At 44.9% G+C, this 18,466-nt stretch overlaps 2 protein-coding genes and 1 long non-coding RNA gene across 10 annotated transcripts in view; 2 read left to right on the forward strand and 1 right to left on the reverse strand.

Moving 5' to 3' along the window:
• The first annotated feature begins 381 nt into the window (after positions 1-381).
• On the forward strand, positions 382-11,105 carry zfand4 (zinc finger, AN1-type domain 4). Its single transcript, XM_029174988.3, has 10 exons — positions 382-637; positions 2,060-2,371; positions 3,516-3,591; positions 4,310-4,377; positions 4,466-4,652; positions 5,034-5,178; positions 5,325-6,536; positions 6,839-6,893; positions 9,408-9,525; positions 10,087-11,105. Exons 2-10 carry the CDS (start codon positions 2,188-2,190, stop codon positions 10,220-10,222), a joined length of 2,181 nt encoding a protein of 726 aa, XP_029030821.1. The 5' UTR covers positions 382-637; positions 2,060-2,187; the 3' UTR covers positions 10,223-11,105.
• LOC129603012 (uncharacterized) lies at positions 10,673-14,493 on the reverse strand. Its single transcript, XR_008692549.1, has 2 exons — positions 14,362-14,493; positions 10,673-14,110 (listed from the first exon to the last, which is right to left on the reverse strand). It is a non-coding gene; the product is annotated as an uncharacterized LOC129603012 (long non-coding RNA).
• The window catches only part of marchf8 (membrane-associated ring finger (C3HC4) 8), a 43,262-nt gene continuing 38,823 nt past the window's right edge, over positions 14,028-18,466 (forward strand). For 2 of the 8 annotated variants that reach the window (XM_029174993.3, XM_029174996.3), the window contains exon 1: positions 14,416-14,569. The gene's annotated coding sequence lies outside the window, so the exon portion shown is untranslated. Of the gene's footprint in view, positions 14,077-14,393; positions 14,570-16,156; positions 16,179-16,264; positions 16,286-18,466 lie in introns of those variants that run through there. The other 6 variants (XM_029174997.3, XM_029174998.3, XM_029174994.3 and 3 more) reach the window with 5 other exon arrangements.

Here is an 18,466-nt window from a genome sequence, read left to right on the forward strand (position 1 = left end):
AAACAAAAGCAATGTAAGCATAAAGAGAATCTACTTGCCTTCCACATTTTATATTTATATCGAGTAATTCTCTCAAAATATTAGGAGTTGGAAGGTTATTATTTAAAACAGGCAATTGGAACAACATGCTGTTTTTAATTTTTATTTTTTAAACAGTTGACTCTTATGTTTCTATTATTTATATGAAGAATGTATAGGAATGTTTAAGCTCATTTAAGTGATTTTTTTTAATATTGTTATAAACAATGAAAAAGCTGTTAAATGTGAACTAACACTTTTAAGAGTACTGTCAACAGACGAGCTATTATTTTAGCAATATGAACTACTCAAATCTTAAAGGCGACAACGTTTTGCTCCGCCTACGCAACGCTGATTGGTTCTACCGACTGTCAATCTGAAGGAGTCACAAAGGTGTTGTTGAGACGCCTTTGACAGGTATAATGATGTCGCCAACGAGAGGGCCGCGGCGACGGACACCCGTGGAGACGCTTGCGTGTTCCCTGTGTAGCTTTTAGGTTTACCCGTGAAATGCGTCTTCTTTTTAAAAGTAAGGTTTCCTTCGACAGCTGCACTGGACGGGACGGGACTCGAGGCTGTGGATGTAGCCTAGCATCCTGCTAGCCAACCGCCGACGAAGGTAGCCATTGTTTGAGTTGTTGGCTAACATAGCAACGAATGCTAACGCTAGCAGCATCGACTAGGTGGCTTTCACCAGCGTTTTAACGGTCTAAGAACGAGCAGGCACGTTTTAAACGTAGCATACCCGCTTTAGCTAACCTTGTAAAACGCTCTTATAAGAATGGGGCATAATTGCGCCTTGCGTGGCCTTTCTTTGCTAACGTCAGCCGCAGGGATTGTAATGAGATGACTGCCAACTCCATTCATCGCCGTTGTTGGCCAGCTGACGGATGGAGTTTATCTGACCTTTTGTTTTTACAGTGTCGGTTCACTCCATCAGAATTACACGCAAAGAAGCGATCATTGGAGGGAATGCTGTGTAACGTGACAACCAACAGGTTTTCTTCATCGGTTGGCCTGTTATGACAACCCTTAAATCCCCGCATGGGTTACGTTACAGCCGAGGCCTTGTAGACTCCCTAATAACAATACACAGCCGTTATTCACTTCAACGTTCAGTGTTATGTCTAATTTCTGTGCTGGAGTGGTTACTTGAGCTCCCACTACGGCTCAGTAAAGTATAAAAGTTCATTTAAAAGGGCCACTGTGTTATAAGAGCCTAGGATCAGTAGCCTGTGATCTACTGTGCTTGAATACGCACAGATGATATATAATAGCCTTGCTTTATTAGAGACGAACAGAAAATGTATACCTGTAACCTGCACCAGTCCGCTAGTTAAAACCTTAATGTTGTGGTGAACAGGTTTGCAGCAGTTCAACTCATCGTACACAAAGCTTGGTTAATGTCCTTTGTCTGTGGCCAGCAGCCCCTCATAAGTTGAATACATTTTTGCTGGCCCGTGTTCACAAGGACATTAAAATGACCATGTGGTATAAATGTGTTTTATATGATGAATAAATATTGTATCTTTTAATTTAGAGCATCTCAAACACTGTTTGTGATATTTTGTAGCATATTGGTGGAGTGCATCAGACTGTGTTAAGCCACAGGGCATCTTCTACAGCTGATGGGCTTATGTAACATATCCGATCTCCTTGAGTTTGGCCTGGTCCTTAAATGCTGTGCTGAATATTCGATGAGAAGTTTGCAAATGACTGATGGGTGTCTTTTTCAAAAGCAATTGAAGCTGAATTTAAGTCTCCTTTTCAAGGATTTTTTTTTCACAGGCCTATACATGTTTATGCAAGTTTTTGCCATAACCTCTTTTTTACTTGTTTTGTTTTGCTTCTATTTATACAGAACTTGTGTTATCAATGAATATAAATCTTCCCCTTCACCCAGAAAGGAATTGGTGCATTGTATTTAAAACTCAGTTGCTAAATTGTAGATGCTTAGTTAAAATGCTTAGTTTCCCTGTGAGAAGCGTATATGAAACATTTTAGGACTTGTAATCAAGTAGAGCTTTGTTTCTGTTCACAGCTGTTGTCATCCTGCTTGCTGTGTGATGGTCGTGTGGCAAGTGAGCAGTGTCTGTCCCGCTGTCCTTCATCTTGGGCGGCGTTCCCAATTTCACGCTCTCTCTGAAGTCTGTCTCCCAACCTGCCAACATGACCGATAGGAAGGAGCCACCCTTCTTTAATGACGACAGTTTTGGAGCTTTTCATTACAAGCTCCCATTCTATGACACTATGGAGCTCTTCATAGAGACCTTGACGGGGACCTGCTTTGAGCTGCGTGTACTACCATTTGAGGCTGTTATTTCAGTCAAAGCCAAGATTCAGAGGTTGGAAGGTATGAAACTGACTTATGTGTTTTTTGTGTTTGCACATATTCTTCTGCTAAGAATCACTGTCTATGTTTTATGAAGCAGGATGTTTTCTCTCATTAAGCCTGAAAGCTAAATGAGTTACTATATATCATCTCAATGACTGTGAAAAGAAAACTAGAGGAAGGTCTCTGCTGTAAATACTGCGTGTTTATATTTTTTCTTCATGTTTGTTTGTCCTTTCATTATGTATTTTAATATGCACAACTGTATCTTGGTTGCAAATTTGTTTAATCTTTATAGCCTTGAATTGGAGCTGCTTACCATGCTGAATATAACTTGATGAGGAAACTTGATGCAAAACAAAGTCAGCCTTTTGGCCAAATATTACAGAAGTGAGAATCTGTGCAGTTGAGGCTGTGGCTCTTGTTTGCATTGTTAAGGAGGGTGTCAATGTGTTATTGGACCACCAAATTAAATAAACTACAGCTGTTGAAACTGGCCAGTTGCAAATACCCACTGTTCATCTGCTGCTCAAATCTAAAGCCGGTATCTGTATGCTTACAGTTGTTTCAGCTACTCTGCTCAGAAAGGCTCTGTAGGAGGAGCAGTGTTAATCAAGGCTGTTTTTGTGATGACGCATATCATGCGCTCAGTGTTTATGCTCCCTCACAGACAGTGGCTTAACTCTAGCAAAGGGTCAGCAGGGTTACACACTGTGGGCACAGTGAGCTTCCTGACCTTGCACACACCCCATCCCATTCTAAGGAGTATCTCCGGGGAGGCTGTGTGCTCATTAGGCTATGATCCCTGTGGCGGTCTTGCTGTGAGGTAGTTTATGCAGTATAGATATATAGTGGTCCTACCATCCTCACAAACTTTCTAAAGGACACAATGCCAACTTCATTCAATACAGCATCTGATTTAAAAATTGCACTAGTTGTTGGCCAGGGCGTCATTTGTGGTTTGTTCTTACAGCAGTTCCATAGTTCTGCCTTTAGGTGGCACACATTAATCATCATTAGTGCTGGGTGCATGTTTCTGTTGATGGCATTCCTATCTCACCAGTGTTCAATTAATGAACTTAGGCTATGAAATTTGAATAGGTCCTTGTCAACTTTGTTTTTTTCTCTCTTAACCACCTCCCCTCTCTCTCTCTCTTTTGTAAAGGTATCCCTGTTACCCAGCAACACCTTATCTGGAACAATCTGGAGCTGGACGATGACCATTGTCTTCATGACTACGGGTAAAATATGTTCCTCATCGACTTTTTTGAAATTTTGCACTCACTGCAAGGCAAAATCAACGATCCTTGTTAAGGCAATTACCAGTAATGTCTTTGAAAACAGACTATGTACATTTCAGAATCATTTATGTGCACAAAGTGTTTCCTGCTGTGGGCAGTGACGCCTTCTTAATTGAATTCAGCACACTGTCAGTGAGCTAGAGAAGTTGAGCTGGATGAGACGAGTGATGCACTGGTCATATTTACAATGCTTGTCCCTCCACTCTTATGAGATGCAGACCTCTCCCTCCATCTTCCTGCTGCTTGCAGATGGTGGTATTGTTATGAATGCTTGTCACTTAATTTTCCACATGAACAGCCTCTGGTGAGATCTTGCTAGTCTCGCCTATCAGACTGCGGCATGTGTTTGAAGTTTAAGAAGCAGAGAGTTGGTGTTTGGAGCGAAACATCTGTTCATATGAAACAAATATTCCAGTCAGATTCCCAGTCGTGTACTTAAGTTCATCTGGAAACCATCCTGTCCTTTGCTGAGTCATTTACTTTAGATCAGTGCTTTTACTTTCTGCTTCAAGTGAAGCCTTTTTCACCAAATGTAAATATGTTCTCTGCTGCGATGCCCTTTATCCTGATTAGATTTTGGGCATGAAGGAATGATACAATATGTTTGCGTTATTTATTGAGTTATTCTGCTATATGAATTCTTATATTGTGTTTGCAGCATTGCAGAGGGCTGCACTCTGAAACTGGTGTTGGCTATGAGGGGAGGTCCAATTAACACTAGAAGAGGTAAGACAGGACTAACGAACAGCAGGATCATGTCATTAGCTGAACACTTATAGATAAAACCACAGAACCCCCTCACTTCTTTTACTAGTAACTATGGAGGATCCTATGAAAGAAGTCACTGATTTGATGGAGAGTGCTAAGGAAGACAGCTGGGAGAAAGGCCCAGCCAACAAGCAGGTTACATTTGTGGTCTATCGTGAGGGGGACCAGCTAAATTTCTTCAGAGTGGTGGACAAAGGAGATGGTACCCTGACTCCCCTCTCAGAATCTCTAAGGTTAGTGCCGCATACAGTTTACTGTCTCATCGCAGCTTGAAGGGCCTGGATCCAGTCAGGTGCCTTTCTGTGTGGAGGTCTTTCAATGGAACTCAGAGATTTACTTTTTGTATTGGTCACTGGTTGCAGTGTGATACAAACACAAACAAGGAGTTGCATTAGGTTGTGATTGTTAAAAAAGCATAAATAAGGACCCAACTGAATGAAAGGGTTTGTTTATATAATTATGCAGCTCTAAATAAGTAAACATTGAGTATTCAGAGATAGGAGGACTGCAACTGCCCATTGTCTAATGTGCCTTTGACTTGGCTGCTTTTTATTTACAAACATAATTCTTACATTATCAACAGGAAAAGTGTTTTTGCCTCTCTCATTTTCCAGTGGTGGCTCAGTGTACAATGTGCTTACGGAGGAGGGGGATGGAGAGAGTACTGCAGCTGCACAGCAGAGGCTTGAAAATTCCATCACAATGAACAAAATGAAGCTGCTCAAAGCAAAAATGGAGGACATGAATCTCAACAAGAAGGTGGGGATCTATTGGATTCATAAAAGTCTCTAAAACGTTGCTGTCTATCAGTAGTAGTAATAATATGGCCTGACATTATTAATTCCCATGCCATTTCTAAATGCAGTGGAGATGCTATTTAAAAGACATTTTCCTCTGTCCTCCAGCCGAAGAAGTCTGCAAAAATAAAGCCACGGCCCCCTGTCGGTCCTCATCCCTGCAATAGTTCACTAGGACCTTCCAGCATGCGATACCCACACCGCCTGTTTCGTACACTGCCCCAGATCAACCAGGTTGGGTCATCAAGTACGCAACTACCTCCAATTCTTGACCACGAATCCGTTCACCCCTTTGTGCCATCTGCTGCAACCACCTCTGCCCATATGTCCATGCCTAGACGACCGCCTCCCTCTTTCTCCCCTTCTTGTTATATGCTTCAGGAGGAGGAGGCAGCATGGGAGACATGCTCACCATTTGCAAAAATACGACCCCCTCCCAAAGTTTCTCGTTTGGACATTGGCAGCACTCGGTTGATGAGGGACTGTGTGTACCCCCAGCTTCCTCCGCTGTACATCAGGGGACCACCTGAAGCCACCTTTGACCCAGTTGATCCAGCAGGGGAACCGGTTGGGCTCGGTTTGTTAGAGGAAGCTGCTGGATTGGTGGCGCCAACACAAACTGGGTCTCCATTTGGGGAACTGTCAGACCCCCTGAGTTTGGAAGTACCCACCCAGACAGAGGGAGGTTGTCAGTCCCTCGAGGTTGGGGCTCAGCACCAGCTGCCACTTTCCTCTTCCCCACTTAGCACTTGGACACTTGGGACAAGTAATACACTGAGCAGCAGAGCTGATAGGACACAGCTTGGCGCATCATTTCATATGAGCTCTCCCCCTACATTACCTGCCGCTACCTCCCCATCCACTTCTGCCAGGTCACTGCTCCAGCCTTTTGATGCCACACTCTCTTGTTTAAAGTCCAATTTTCAAGCTCAATCTTCAACACAAGTGAAGCCGGGCAACACATTTCCACATCCCTCTACTTCGTCAACTCCACCTCTTATTCTTGGTGTTAAGGTTGAGTCCCCGGACAAGAGGCCAGAGCTTGTCTCCAAGAGAGAAGCAGGAGGCATCACGAAGACGGCTAATCAAGCCTGTAAGGAGCCACTGGGCTCTCTGAAAAACTCTGAGCTCTTGGCTTCTCTCTCTACAAGGGCACCAGAAACCGACAGCAGTGACAGCTTCATAAAGAGTCTAGGGCTTGCCTCAGGACAGGGCAGCCTTGTCTCCAGGCTGCCATCCATCCCAGCCAACACACTCCTTCAGGATGATATCCGACACAGACAAACGTCACCGTTGCACCGAACAGCAGGCTCCTACATGGTGAGCACATTGAGCACTGTCAGCTGCATAAAGAGTCAAAGAAGTGTTTTGAAAATTTTGTGATTCTTGGCTTTTCTGTGTAAAGTGTTCCACTTTGAGTAACCACTAGAACTGCCCATGTTTTTGTTTAAAAAGCATTCTTTCTGTAACACTTGTGTCATTAAGCACCTATGTTTTACTTCATAATGTAGAGATCATCATAAGTATAAATACTAGGAAGCTTAAAATATATAGTTAATCACTGCTCGATATACTTGCTGGATATTATTATTTTAAAGTACTCTGTATGGCTTTTTTGCCAGGGCACCAAAACTCTTGCATCACCAGGAGGGATGATGGCTTCCTTTGGAAGAATAGGTAAGCGATACAGATGCACCCTCTCATGTCAAGCACCACTCTATCAGGAGATTGTTTGGCTGAGGCAGGGACATCAACCATGTGCGGCATTAAATCTTGTGTGCCAAGGTACATGCGGTGTAGCCCAAGAAGTCTGCATGATGACTGTTGTAAGGTGCAGTCACATACAGAGTGAGCCTGTCAACAAAGCACAAGGGTGTCAAATATTCATTATTTCTACAACTGCAGAGGCAACAAAGGAATTGACCTAAACACAAGCAAACTTAATCCAGTGTTTCTCAGCCATTGATAAGCTTTTAAGAAATAGTGAGTCAAAGTACTAGATGTAATTTTATTTTTAAAATTTAACATTTGTTTAGCAGTGTCTGTTGTTGGCAGCTGATGAATGGCGTTTTACTCATTTAAAACTGCCTTTTGAACAGAGTTGTGAGTGAAATTAAAAAAAAAAAAAAAGTGAAACTTTTGGTAACAACTGTAGGTGTTTTAAATAGAGCCTGTGTTTTTGTTTTAATCTTGGTCATAGTCAGGTCTGGTTTTACATAAAAAGAGAATAACCTAAGAGCATCACAGACAGTGTTATTCATAAATACATGACCGTGTGTTTGTACACACATGCATGCATATATAAGTAATAACAGGTTTTGATCTTTATGGGCTTGCCTCACTCTGTAGCTCCCTCCAAGCGTTTTCAGTGCATATGCAGATTACTTGACTCTGACCATTTTCTGTGGTATTGGAGTCAGGCTTGAATACCACTGAACACCACTATTGTTATTGCTTTTTGCGGTGTACTTCAAGCTGTTGTGCTGCAACGGTGAGTCATCCATCCACTATGAGATTGTGTCGACGTCATTCATACTTCTTTCAGGTCATTTCTCACTTTACTCTAATAGAAAACGTCAAGGTGGGGCACGCTACAGTACCTCCATGCCTGTGAGATTGTGTTGTTGGACACATTCAGATTCCCATTCATTTTTTTGGAAAGCTTCAAACATGATTCAACACAAGGAATATGGACAGAAAAAATATTTAATTTACATATTAGGTTTGAAGTGCAGAATTTTATATTCACTTTGACTTTTTTAGATCACGTGTGGTTATATTTAGTGTAGGTCTATGTAAGAGGAGTATTAAGTTTTCTGCAAAGTCTGCACCTGAAAATGTTTTAATACAACTTTATGGTCTGCGATTCCTTCATCATTTCCTAGCTTTATTTAAATGTTTATAGTATAGGTTGGAGTGAAAAGAGACATTGAGTTTAGTTAGCTACTAGGGCGTGAATTAACATCTAAGCCAAAGACAACCTGCTTTTTTCAGTAATTACAACCTCAGGACAGGTTTCAGGAAATACCAGGAAAAGAGGAAACCACACACCCGTAAAGGAATTAAAGTTCTAGATGCAGAGCCACACAAATAAACCACAGTTTATTAGTTCAGTCATTTTAATGAAGGCATCAGCCCCGAGAGTAAGTGAAACCAAAATACATATTAGTGTCTGCAGTTAATGGATCAGATGAGGATTTGTAGCCAGTAACAAATGTTAATCAATTTAAGTTAATTCTGTGAAACAGCAGAACAAGAAACATGTGAAAGTGTCTGAACCCCCTGTTAAGTGTGAGTTAGTAGAATCCCCAAAAAATCCAATCCCAAGCCCAGCCTCCCGACAGTGAGTTTCCCGTACCTTTTATCACAGAGCTGTCATGTTCCCACATCCCTGCGGCTCACAAACCTAGTTGCATTCACAGCGACGATTATCAAGCTGCCAGAAAGTGATGTTTCACAAACTGGGAAATGAACAATTCTTACATTTTCAAAAATTGCTACTATGGTAGGTAGTGGTGGCAGTGGTTTTCCACCACTCTCCTCTGTAGTAGAGCATTTCCAAAAGGATTTAATTGGGTCTAACTGACTTTGATTTAATTGATTGCAGGTGTTCAAAAATTCACAGTTTAGTATAGATCTAAACTGAAAAGAAACTAGAAAAGCCCAAATGAAGAGAGAGTTTGAACACTGTGCTCACTGATATGGTGAAAAAACAGTAAGTTGGGCAAAACAAAATCAGTTTGTACCAGCTGACAGGTTTCAGCATGTGTGTAACCTAAAAGCAGCTTGCCTTTCTGGCCAGGCTCCAGTTTGCACGTCTGCAACAGGTGCTTTGCTTTCACATCACTATTGGTTAAATGAGCAGGATGACTGAAAGTACAACCATCATATGATTTTTATGTTGGTCCAAGCCTGCATGGCTTTGTGACGACCAGCTTGAGTCTGTAAGATGATAAACAAACACAAATGAAAGGAAATTGTTGCATCAGAAAGAAGAAATGGACACTGAAATGTCTCTTAGGTTTCCTGTTGAGTTGTGTTTTGGTTAAAATTCCTTAAAACCGAAAGCCAAGTGTTAGTACATGACTGGACTGTGTTCAGACTAATTCCAAGATAAATCCCTTTTCACTACATTATTATTCCACACTGGTTCCTGAAAAAGCAAAGTAAAAGTGTTTTCTGTATTCTCAGGCACTCCAACATATCACCTACCTCCAGTCAAAGCTCCCACAGGCAGCAAAAAGAAGAGCTCGAAGCACTGCTTCTTCTGTGGAAAGAAGACTGGCCTGGCCACCAGCTACGAGTGCAGGTAAAGATGCCGCTGGCTGTTCGACTCTAAACGAGACGTCTCTCTTTTTGTCAGGATTGACTCTGAAGGACCCCCCCTAGTCTTCTCCTAGTTCATCATTTTGTCTGTTCACTGCTTGTTCTGCCACACGTTATTAACTCTATCAAAGGTTCTCCCCCAGACGTAAATCTGGATCACTTCTCTCTCTCCTGGGCCTTGTCCACTGAGTACATGTTGAATCTGACGCAACAGTGTGTAACTCAGATTGGCCACTTGAAAAGGTTGAGTTGCTTAATTGGGGACAGCTGAATAGAGACTAAATGATACCAGTTCATTTAAATGATGAACTTGTGTGAAGATATGAACAATACTAATGGTCACAAATTCATTTTTACTAATGGACTGATATAGCGTCCATTAGTAAAAATTAGTATACCGTCGGAATAGACGGATCAAAAAGGCACAAGTGAGAGAGAAATGTACCTGAGCACGGTCCCTCAGACTAAAGCTCTGATTTGGCAAATGAGTGTTACTATATTTAGTTTACTCCACACAAAGTGAACAATAATCTAAATCTTCCAGGTGTGGTCACAATTTCTGTGCCACTCACCGCTATGCAGAGACGCATGACTGCACTTATGACTACAAGAGTGCTGGACGGCGATTTCTGCAAGAGACCAACCCTCTGATCAGTGCCCCCAAGCTGCCTAAGATCTGAACTCTACAGCTCTGCACTCTCACAAAGGATGACCTAAAAAATGATGCAAATAAAACTGACTGGCAGGAGAAAAAGGAACTTATTCACCACTGTGTGCTTTTTATAATCAGCCAAGTGTTTAAAATTTAAATCTCCAGCTAAGTCTAATGTGAGCAAACAGGTAGACTGAGCTGGCACAGAAGAACTAATTATCACAAGTTAATGTGAAGCTGTTTTTCCTTTTTAAATGATCATGTTCAACTTTCATACAAACAAAAGCTCTGTGCATGTGTGTAGGTAGTTTTTGGTAAATTTATCTGCTGCACGATCAGTCATGTCTATTTTTAATTCTTTCATTTGACAAGTCTTTGACAGATGCACTTTAAACTCTCATATTTATATGTTTGACTTTGCTTTTTGCGTGGGGAAAGAAACCTAAATTTGTTTGTCTTACGAGGAGTTTGTTTGTTGTTGTATCTTCAACATTTTTTTATATTTCACATTTTTACTTGTATTTCCTACACAAGCACATACCTACCGACATTACTAATCTTTCTTTTCCTATATGACAATATACCCGCCTACTGATGGAATACTTAATATTTATTAATGAATAGTACTTATTTAAATTCAAAGTTGGCTTTGAAATAGCAAATATGCAGTGTGTGTTGGTGTGAATGTCAGCTGTAATTGTTTATCTGCATATAGATTAAATTGTATCTGGACGGGTGGGGGTCGGGCGGGGGTACGGTATTTATGACGTGTCTAAAGTGCGGTGGTTGCCATAAAAAAAAGTCTTTCTTTTTTTTAAGTGTTTTTTTTATTGCTCAGCTGTTGCAACATCTTTAAATGCTGATATAGTCTCTAAATGCATTTGGTCTAATAAAGTTTTTTTCCCTCTGTACACACTGATTCATGCGTATCCCATCACACTCTACAATCACTTTCTATTTCCAGATGACTGGTTTTTAAATTCATCAGGACATGTTGAACTCTCTTACAGTTAGTCCACTTCTAATTTCCTCTCATTTCCTTGCGCTGTACTGCAGTTTTGCTCTTCCGGTTCCTCATTATTTGCACATTGAATGTTTGACCTTTACTGTCACTCGTCGTAATAGTTCTCATCTCATTTGCTGTTCCTAAGCAACGAGGACTTTCCCCCCCCCAACCTGTTGAGCATTAGACTTCCCCACCATCATCCTTTCAGCTCACACTGAGATTATGAAAATATAGTTGATGTTTTTCTTCATTAGCACTTGGTCCATGATAAACCTCTGATCTTCCTACTAAACCACGTCCTTAATTTCAAGCAGTGCTTGTGTTTGCTACAGCAAGTTAACACCTATAATTAAACGTAGTATGTTGCCTCACACATCAGCTGTTAATTTGCACTAGGTGTGTGAGTATATTACAAACAGTAGTGACTGATTGTCAATCACTTTTTGTTATTTCCAACAGGATTTCATCACACAAAACATTCTGGTTTTGAATTGATCCCTCTGGGCCTTTCCTCACTTGTTTCCACATGCGCACTTCATAAGGGGAGAGCACTTAAATTCCTCTGTTTGTGCACACATGCACAAATACAAACTAACCCACAGAAGTGGAGAGCAGATAATTTTACAACTGGCAACTATGAGAGCACTTTATGTAATCACATAAATGTCATGCTTCGATGGTGAGTCACTGAGTTGAAGGTTGGAATAAAAGTCGGGGGCACCGCTTATTATTTACTCTGGATGGCGTCGTGTGCAGCAGACAATCCCTGACCCCAGTCACGTCTCGCTGTTTTTATCCTTACTTTTCTCCTTCATGTTGTCTGGCTTTGATCCCAGATAATTGGACAGAGCTGCATATACTGCTGGAATACTGCTTAGTCTGTCTGAGACGTAGAGAGGGGCTTTTTTTTAAAAAGGATGGAGTTCACCAAAGCTCCTGGAACAACAATGAACAATATTTAAACTTGATACAATACAGATGAATTCACTGAACGGCCCAAAGCTGAGCGTCATGACCTCAGTGAGCTCTAAATGGAAATAAACCCTGAACCTGCAAACATCTGCCAGCCGGCTGACGTTATGAGTGGTGAAGACTCCAGTGGGTGTTGGCTTGACCTTGCTTCATCACTGGACGTCCCTCTCATCCTGCTCATTCTCAGCATACTTTCAGGGACATGTACAGGCTTTTTTGTCTGAGCATTTGAATCGCTTCCCTCTGTTTCTCTGGTGGAGCAATCGTCCTCGGTTCCACACACACACACACACACACACGCATGTGCACACGCACACACAGCAACCAAATGCATATTTTCTGTTTCTGGATTGTTCCCACTGCCTCGTGAAACCAAGCCAAGTTTGGCGAGTCTATATTTTGCACACAGGGAACAACAATGGCTGCTCTTTCTGTTAATAAACATGGCTTTTGTGGTAGGAAGTCAGTCCCGGCGCGTACAGTTGTGGAAAGGAAACATGAGTATCATCTTAAAATATTATATTACTATGATTTCCTGTTTGCATGTACAAATATAATTACTGTGCTTTTTCAATCTAAATCTGATTGTTTTGTCTTGTTACCAGTGTTTGCGGTTGTTCTCAATCACTAAACCACCTTCGGGAAGAGAAGCTAACTGTGAAGTTTGCATGTTCCACAATGAGGAACAGTGATTATAGTGAAACCAGGCAACAGGAACGCCGCACAAAACCACAGAATCCAGCTGAATATGCGTCAACGCGCGGCGCAATAAAGCGTTTCCATGGGACGCATTTACAAACTTACACCCACATCTGTCTGTTTCCTCCATCTGGCTCGTTGTGAGGTCGTACAGGTGCTGTGCCCATGTCTAATAAGAACACGCTGACTCACATGTTCTTAGAGCCGCCACACAACACACGACAATGAAGCCGAACCGGACTAACGAGTTCAACGTGTCTGACGGTGCACAAGACGCCCTGTTCGCTGCCGTGTCCTCCTCTAACGATCCCTCAGACCTCCAGGGACCAACTCTCCTCCCTCCGTCTCCTTACGCCCCCCTTTATCTCCTCCCACCTGCTTTTCTCTCTCCCTGTATCTGCTTCCTCCTTTTTGCGAACTGTCTGCGCAAACAATGGGAAGTGGCTCCACTTACAGTATCCACTGCTCCGTGGGTCAAGGAACACACCCTGATCTAATCTGTTCCAATGAATCCGGGGGTTTTGGTGCGTGGGCTTGAGTCAACATGTCCCTCTTAAAAAGTCATTTTGCAGTAAATCCAGTGAAAAGGCGGCTCTGCTATTGTTATGACAGCTGTGTTCCTCTTAGACTTTGCACATTTAACACGTCCCTCGGGCTCAGAGGCTCTGGATGGCCGTTTGGCAGTCACTTCTGAGGTGCCCGGCCCGTCCACACAGAACATAGAGGCGCCGTTGTCCCACCCCAAGGACGGAGCGGCCCACTGTGCATCGGTAATAGGCCCAAACACAATGACAGGTCTCACACAGACAGAGCCGAGGCTTTGAGTGGTCAGAGGCCACGGCGCCTCATTTGATAAGTGACACTACAGTTTGTCGCTACAGTACACTGGGCAGGAAGTGAGGTCTGGAGAACCAGACTGTGTGAACACAGCAGAGTGGAGCCCATTCGGTAGTTTAGTCTCATGAGAGAAAATCTACTGTACAGAGCCATAAAGTATCACACAGCAAAACACTTATAGACCATTTGGTGTGTCATCGTCATTTTCAAGTGCGTGTGCACTCAGTAAGCCCCCCCCCCCCTCCTCTCACCACTAATAGCCTGGATCAGGTGTGTTCAATCAGGCAATCAGGTGCCGCAGCCGTAAGTGAAGTGGTGCCGTGCAGCTTCTGATTAAAGTCGGTCCTGGTCCAGGTCACCAGCAGCAGGTAGGACTCATGAGTAAATGCTGCTTGTTTACCGCTGTTAAAAAAAAAACAATTGAAATAACTGGTTTAGATTGTGGTAAAAGGATTGGAAGTTATGGATTGGAAGAAACTGCAGAGTCCTGATAAAATATTTAATGATATCATAATAAAAGCATTTGGTGCAACATTAGTCACATTACTTGGCCTTTAATAATATTGATTAGTGGATCTTTGCGTGTGGACTCCCGTGCCCGCATCGCAGTCAGACCCCGTGTTCCACCCCACTGCCAGCTTCTTCATCCTCACCCTCCTCATCCTCGTCTCTTTAGTAGTGCGCAGCCCTCGGCGCGCCCGCGTGCGCCGCCTGTCCTTTAAATTCGTTAATTCTCCTGTTTTTTTTCCCTCCTCCTCCACTCCATCTTAACGCGGAAGTCCGTGACGCACCGCTACACACAGCTGTTCAGCGGGGGCAATGCGATAAACACAGCGTCGTCGCTCGGTGCCAAACGCAGCGGTGAGTGTCTCGTCTTCTTTTATGTCCGTAGCGACGCGCAGCGGCGTTCGGTCCGGCGCAGCCGCGCGCCCGACGCCGCGTCTCGGCTGCGCCTGCCGCCGCTGCGCTAGAACCCGACCGGGGACGGCGGACGCTCCGGCTCCGGGTCCGGGTCGCTCGCGCTCTCGCGGACGGGCGTGCGTGTGGACCGTGTCGGATCGCGGGGATTGGCGTGGCGTGGGCTGCCGGAGGAGCCCACGGTCACCGCAGCCCGTTGTGACGTGAGGCACGAGGAGCCCGCTGAACGTGCGCCGCCGCTGCGCTGCAGCAAAACGGCTCAGCGGCCGCCGTCGCCTCTGCGCCGGGCTTTGTGTTCAGGACCCGAAAGGAGGCGTTGTTGACATTGTCCGAGCAAACCGTCAATGCGTTTCTCTGCGTTGACGGAGACAGACGACGAGGTGTCAACGCCGCATTCCCATGCGGTGGAGTCGGGCTCTTCTCGACCGTCTTCACGCTCCTTAATTGTTCCCCGTGCGTTAATAAACGCACAAGTGCGCTGCGCCCGAGCGGCGTCTCCGTCCTTTTTTATTGAGTTCAGGTGGCGACATTCGAACGGTGGGTTTCACGCGTGATCTCGGCTGCTTGTGCAAACAGTGTTCGTGCTGTATTTTTACATTTCCTGGCAGCCTGAACTCAGGCGTAGCGACCTCCGTTTCCTGTGTTGTGTTTTTTTTTTGTTTTTTTTTTTCTTGAACCACAATAACAACAGACGCAGCGCCCTACATTACACGACCGCTGGCCTGATCTTTACGCTGACCGCAGTCCGGGATCGGACCGGACGTCCACGGCACCGCTCGCCCGTGATCGGCGCTGTTGCGTGGCTTCTCGCCGTTCGCCGTCGCAGCATCGCCTCGTGCGCTTCAGCCGCAGTTGGTCCAAATCGAACAGGCAGCGCTCCGTTGTCGTTTCCTCGGGGTGGTACCTGCTGTGCTTTCGACTCCTTGTCACGGGGAGGGCGAACCCTTTCGCTGCTCTTCATTCCAAGGCGGCAGCTCTTGGCTCCGAGTCAAACACGGCTCCCTGTAATAGCAAACGCGCCCCCGTTGCAGCCGCCGCTCGGCCGCTCCGCTATTGTCGGCGCAGGGTGAAGCAGCGGCTCGGTGCGTTACATCACCGCAGTCTTTGCCAGTGTTGAATATACCGAGGGCGAACACGCCTCATTGTCCCGCCGGTATATGTGAAGTGTTTGTGCATAAACCCTGCACATGACACAATGCATGTCCTCTGCGCGTGAACTAATCTTGCCTCCTCCCGTGGGATCAGGGCGCATTGGACGCTCCTCCACCCAGACGCGAGTCTCCGGACCCGCTAAGTGTTTGAATAGATGGACAGTGGCCTTTGGAGAGGCGAGCAGCCGGAGCTCTAATCTGGTTTTCATGCTTGAGCTGAACAAAAAAAGGGGAAAAAATTAATTGCAAATGCTTTCATCCTATTATAGCATCATCAGCCTTATTATGTTACTTTTACAGTCGGCGCTGGCTCCGAGTCAGGGTCACAGGAGCAGCCGTGTATCGACTGCAGTGGACGTGGAACCCAGTCACGTGACGTTCTGCTCCACGTTCCGGGCCAGGTCCGTCTCGGAGTCCCACTCACTCCCTGAGAGACGTGAACGCTAAGCCACAATTACCACTCCAGAGCTGTGAGCGGAGGAGCCGCCGCCTAATGGACGGGGGCATTGTGCGTTTGCAAATTAACTCATACTTTGTGCCGTCAGAAATGGGTTCTGAGGAAAGTAATTGGAGTGCGCAAAGAATGCAATCAAACATATCTGAAGGCGGTGATAGTAGCGCAACGCCAATTAACTGCCGCCATTGTTTGACACGATTGTTTGCGATGGAGAAATGCGCCTCCCACGGTAGTTTACAATGTGGAAGACGAGATTGGTTTGACAGCGCCTGTGCGGCGCATTCAATCAAATTCAGCTGAACAACGGGCCAAGTCAATGCGACGGCCGGAGTTGCAGGCAGGCGCCGTCTGCAGCCCACGAGTTCGTTCACGCAAACGAGTTTGCTCCAAGTGTTTGTTCCAAGTTGTAAACGCATCCACGGGAAATAAAAGCAGATCTCCACGTTTTCCGCGCCGATCTTACACGATCTTATTTACCGCATGTGGACTCAATATATTCCCACTCCGTCCTGTGTTTACTGCCGTGTCCTCACAGCTGTTAATCTCTACGACAATATTGATTGCGTTCTGCAGAAAGACAGGAAATGGACCCAGCCAGCAGAAGTCTGTCTTTCCATGCATCCTGTTCCCATTCCCAGGAATATGTGCGTCCGTGCCTCAGGAAGCAGGTTTTCCTGGACGCCGTTGGTGTCGGGTTCTAACTCTCTTTGGGCGTTTGGGTGAATATTGAGCAGTTTTCCGCCGTGTTTTCACAGCTGTGCAGCTTTTGTGCCGCCTTTTGCTGTGTGATGCTGGACAATGAACCTGCAAGTTAGTCCCCCATCGTTCTAGTCGCATCAGCGTCAGACTAGGCTGTAATGTAATAATACACTAATAGTATCATACTGTGTTGTTTCTCATGCCGTGGCCTGGCCTGCTCCGGTGTCTCGCAGAGGCTTCATCTTAAGGGAATAAAGTATGGATCAAACCTAATGACTTTCTTCCTCTGGATGATGTCATGCACCTTCAGTGGAGGATGCTCTCAGCTGTGGTTAATACACAGGTCATGGACATCAGTGTTTATGCTCAGGCTTGTTAAGTATTGTAGGCTTCTGCACTTCCCGTGTGTGTGTGTGTGTGTTTGTGTGTTCCATGGACCCAATGAAGTGATAATGTATAGGATGAAAGCCTGCTCGACAGCTGCTATACATCAGGCTGGCAGAGGTGCTGGCTCAGCTCGACGGTCATGGGATGGCACCGCAGCAGGTAGCGGCTGTGTTTGATGATGTCATTAGGGCTTCACACTCTCCTAAGCTTTCTGTGCTGGTGGAGCTGAGGAGCCGTAGACAGTGGATAGTTAATGGGACTGACTCTAACACTGTGTGTGTGTGTGTTTCAGTAGTCTTTGCTGCATATTTCACTTCCCTGTTTTGCGGTTTCCAGTTTCTGGTAAACTAAGCTGCATTCAATTAATGTCCTGTATTTGAGATGAATGATATCCAAGTTGCGTTCCAGGACCACTTCACTGGTCCTCGGCAGGGAATTATCTTGGACGTCATGAGGAAACGTGTGTGTGATGGGTGATCCATCACCGTGAACACTGCTAGATCAGTTTCTCCAGCAGTCTGTTCATGTGGCAGGAACAGATTGACAGACGTGTCCTCGTTAAGAGAATCAACATTGCTTTAAACTCTCTCTTCCAGATGTGGCCTCAGTTCAGTACGTGTCATGTGTCATCAAGGTCAAACGAGTGTTTGGAGACAAATCGCTGACTTGTTTGCGAAACTGAGGAGCGTCTCATTGAAGCCCTGCTTGGAAACGTGTGCAGAGCAGTTGACGCGTTTCGTTCGCACCGACGGGTGAAAACTCTGGTAATTTGATCTTAATCCCCGCACCATTGTGCAGAGCTGTCATTGTGTTTAAAGCTCGATTGTCACGCGACCTCCGGGAACCGCAACGTGAACGCCCCCCTCGCACCCGCTCGTACAGTAAACGGCCCAGATACAATCATCTGCCTTCAACGTGCGGCTCAGCTGAGCGGCAGAAAGCTCCACTGTCATTTCAATGCGATATTAGTTTTTATTGCTAATGACTTTTTTTTTTTATTGTTCCTCATCAGTGGCCTCCAACTCTGCGGAGGAGCTTTGCAGCTTGTAATTCACGACTTAAATCTCATCAGTTGCCACCTTCGTGTCAAGAGAGCGCAGCCTATTCACTGCAGCAGAAATGATTCCAGCCCAACAGATCCCCAGT

Source organism: Betta splendens, chromosome 15 (assembly GCF_900634795.4).
Source record: "Betta splendens chromosome 15, fBetSpl5.4, whole genome shotgun sequence".
Classification (NCBI taxonomy): domain Eukaryota; kingdom Metazoa; phylum Chordata; class Actinopteri; order Anabantiformes; family Osphronemidae; genus Betta; species Betta splendens.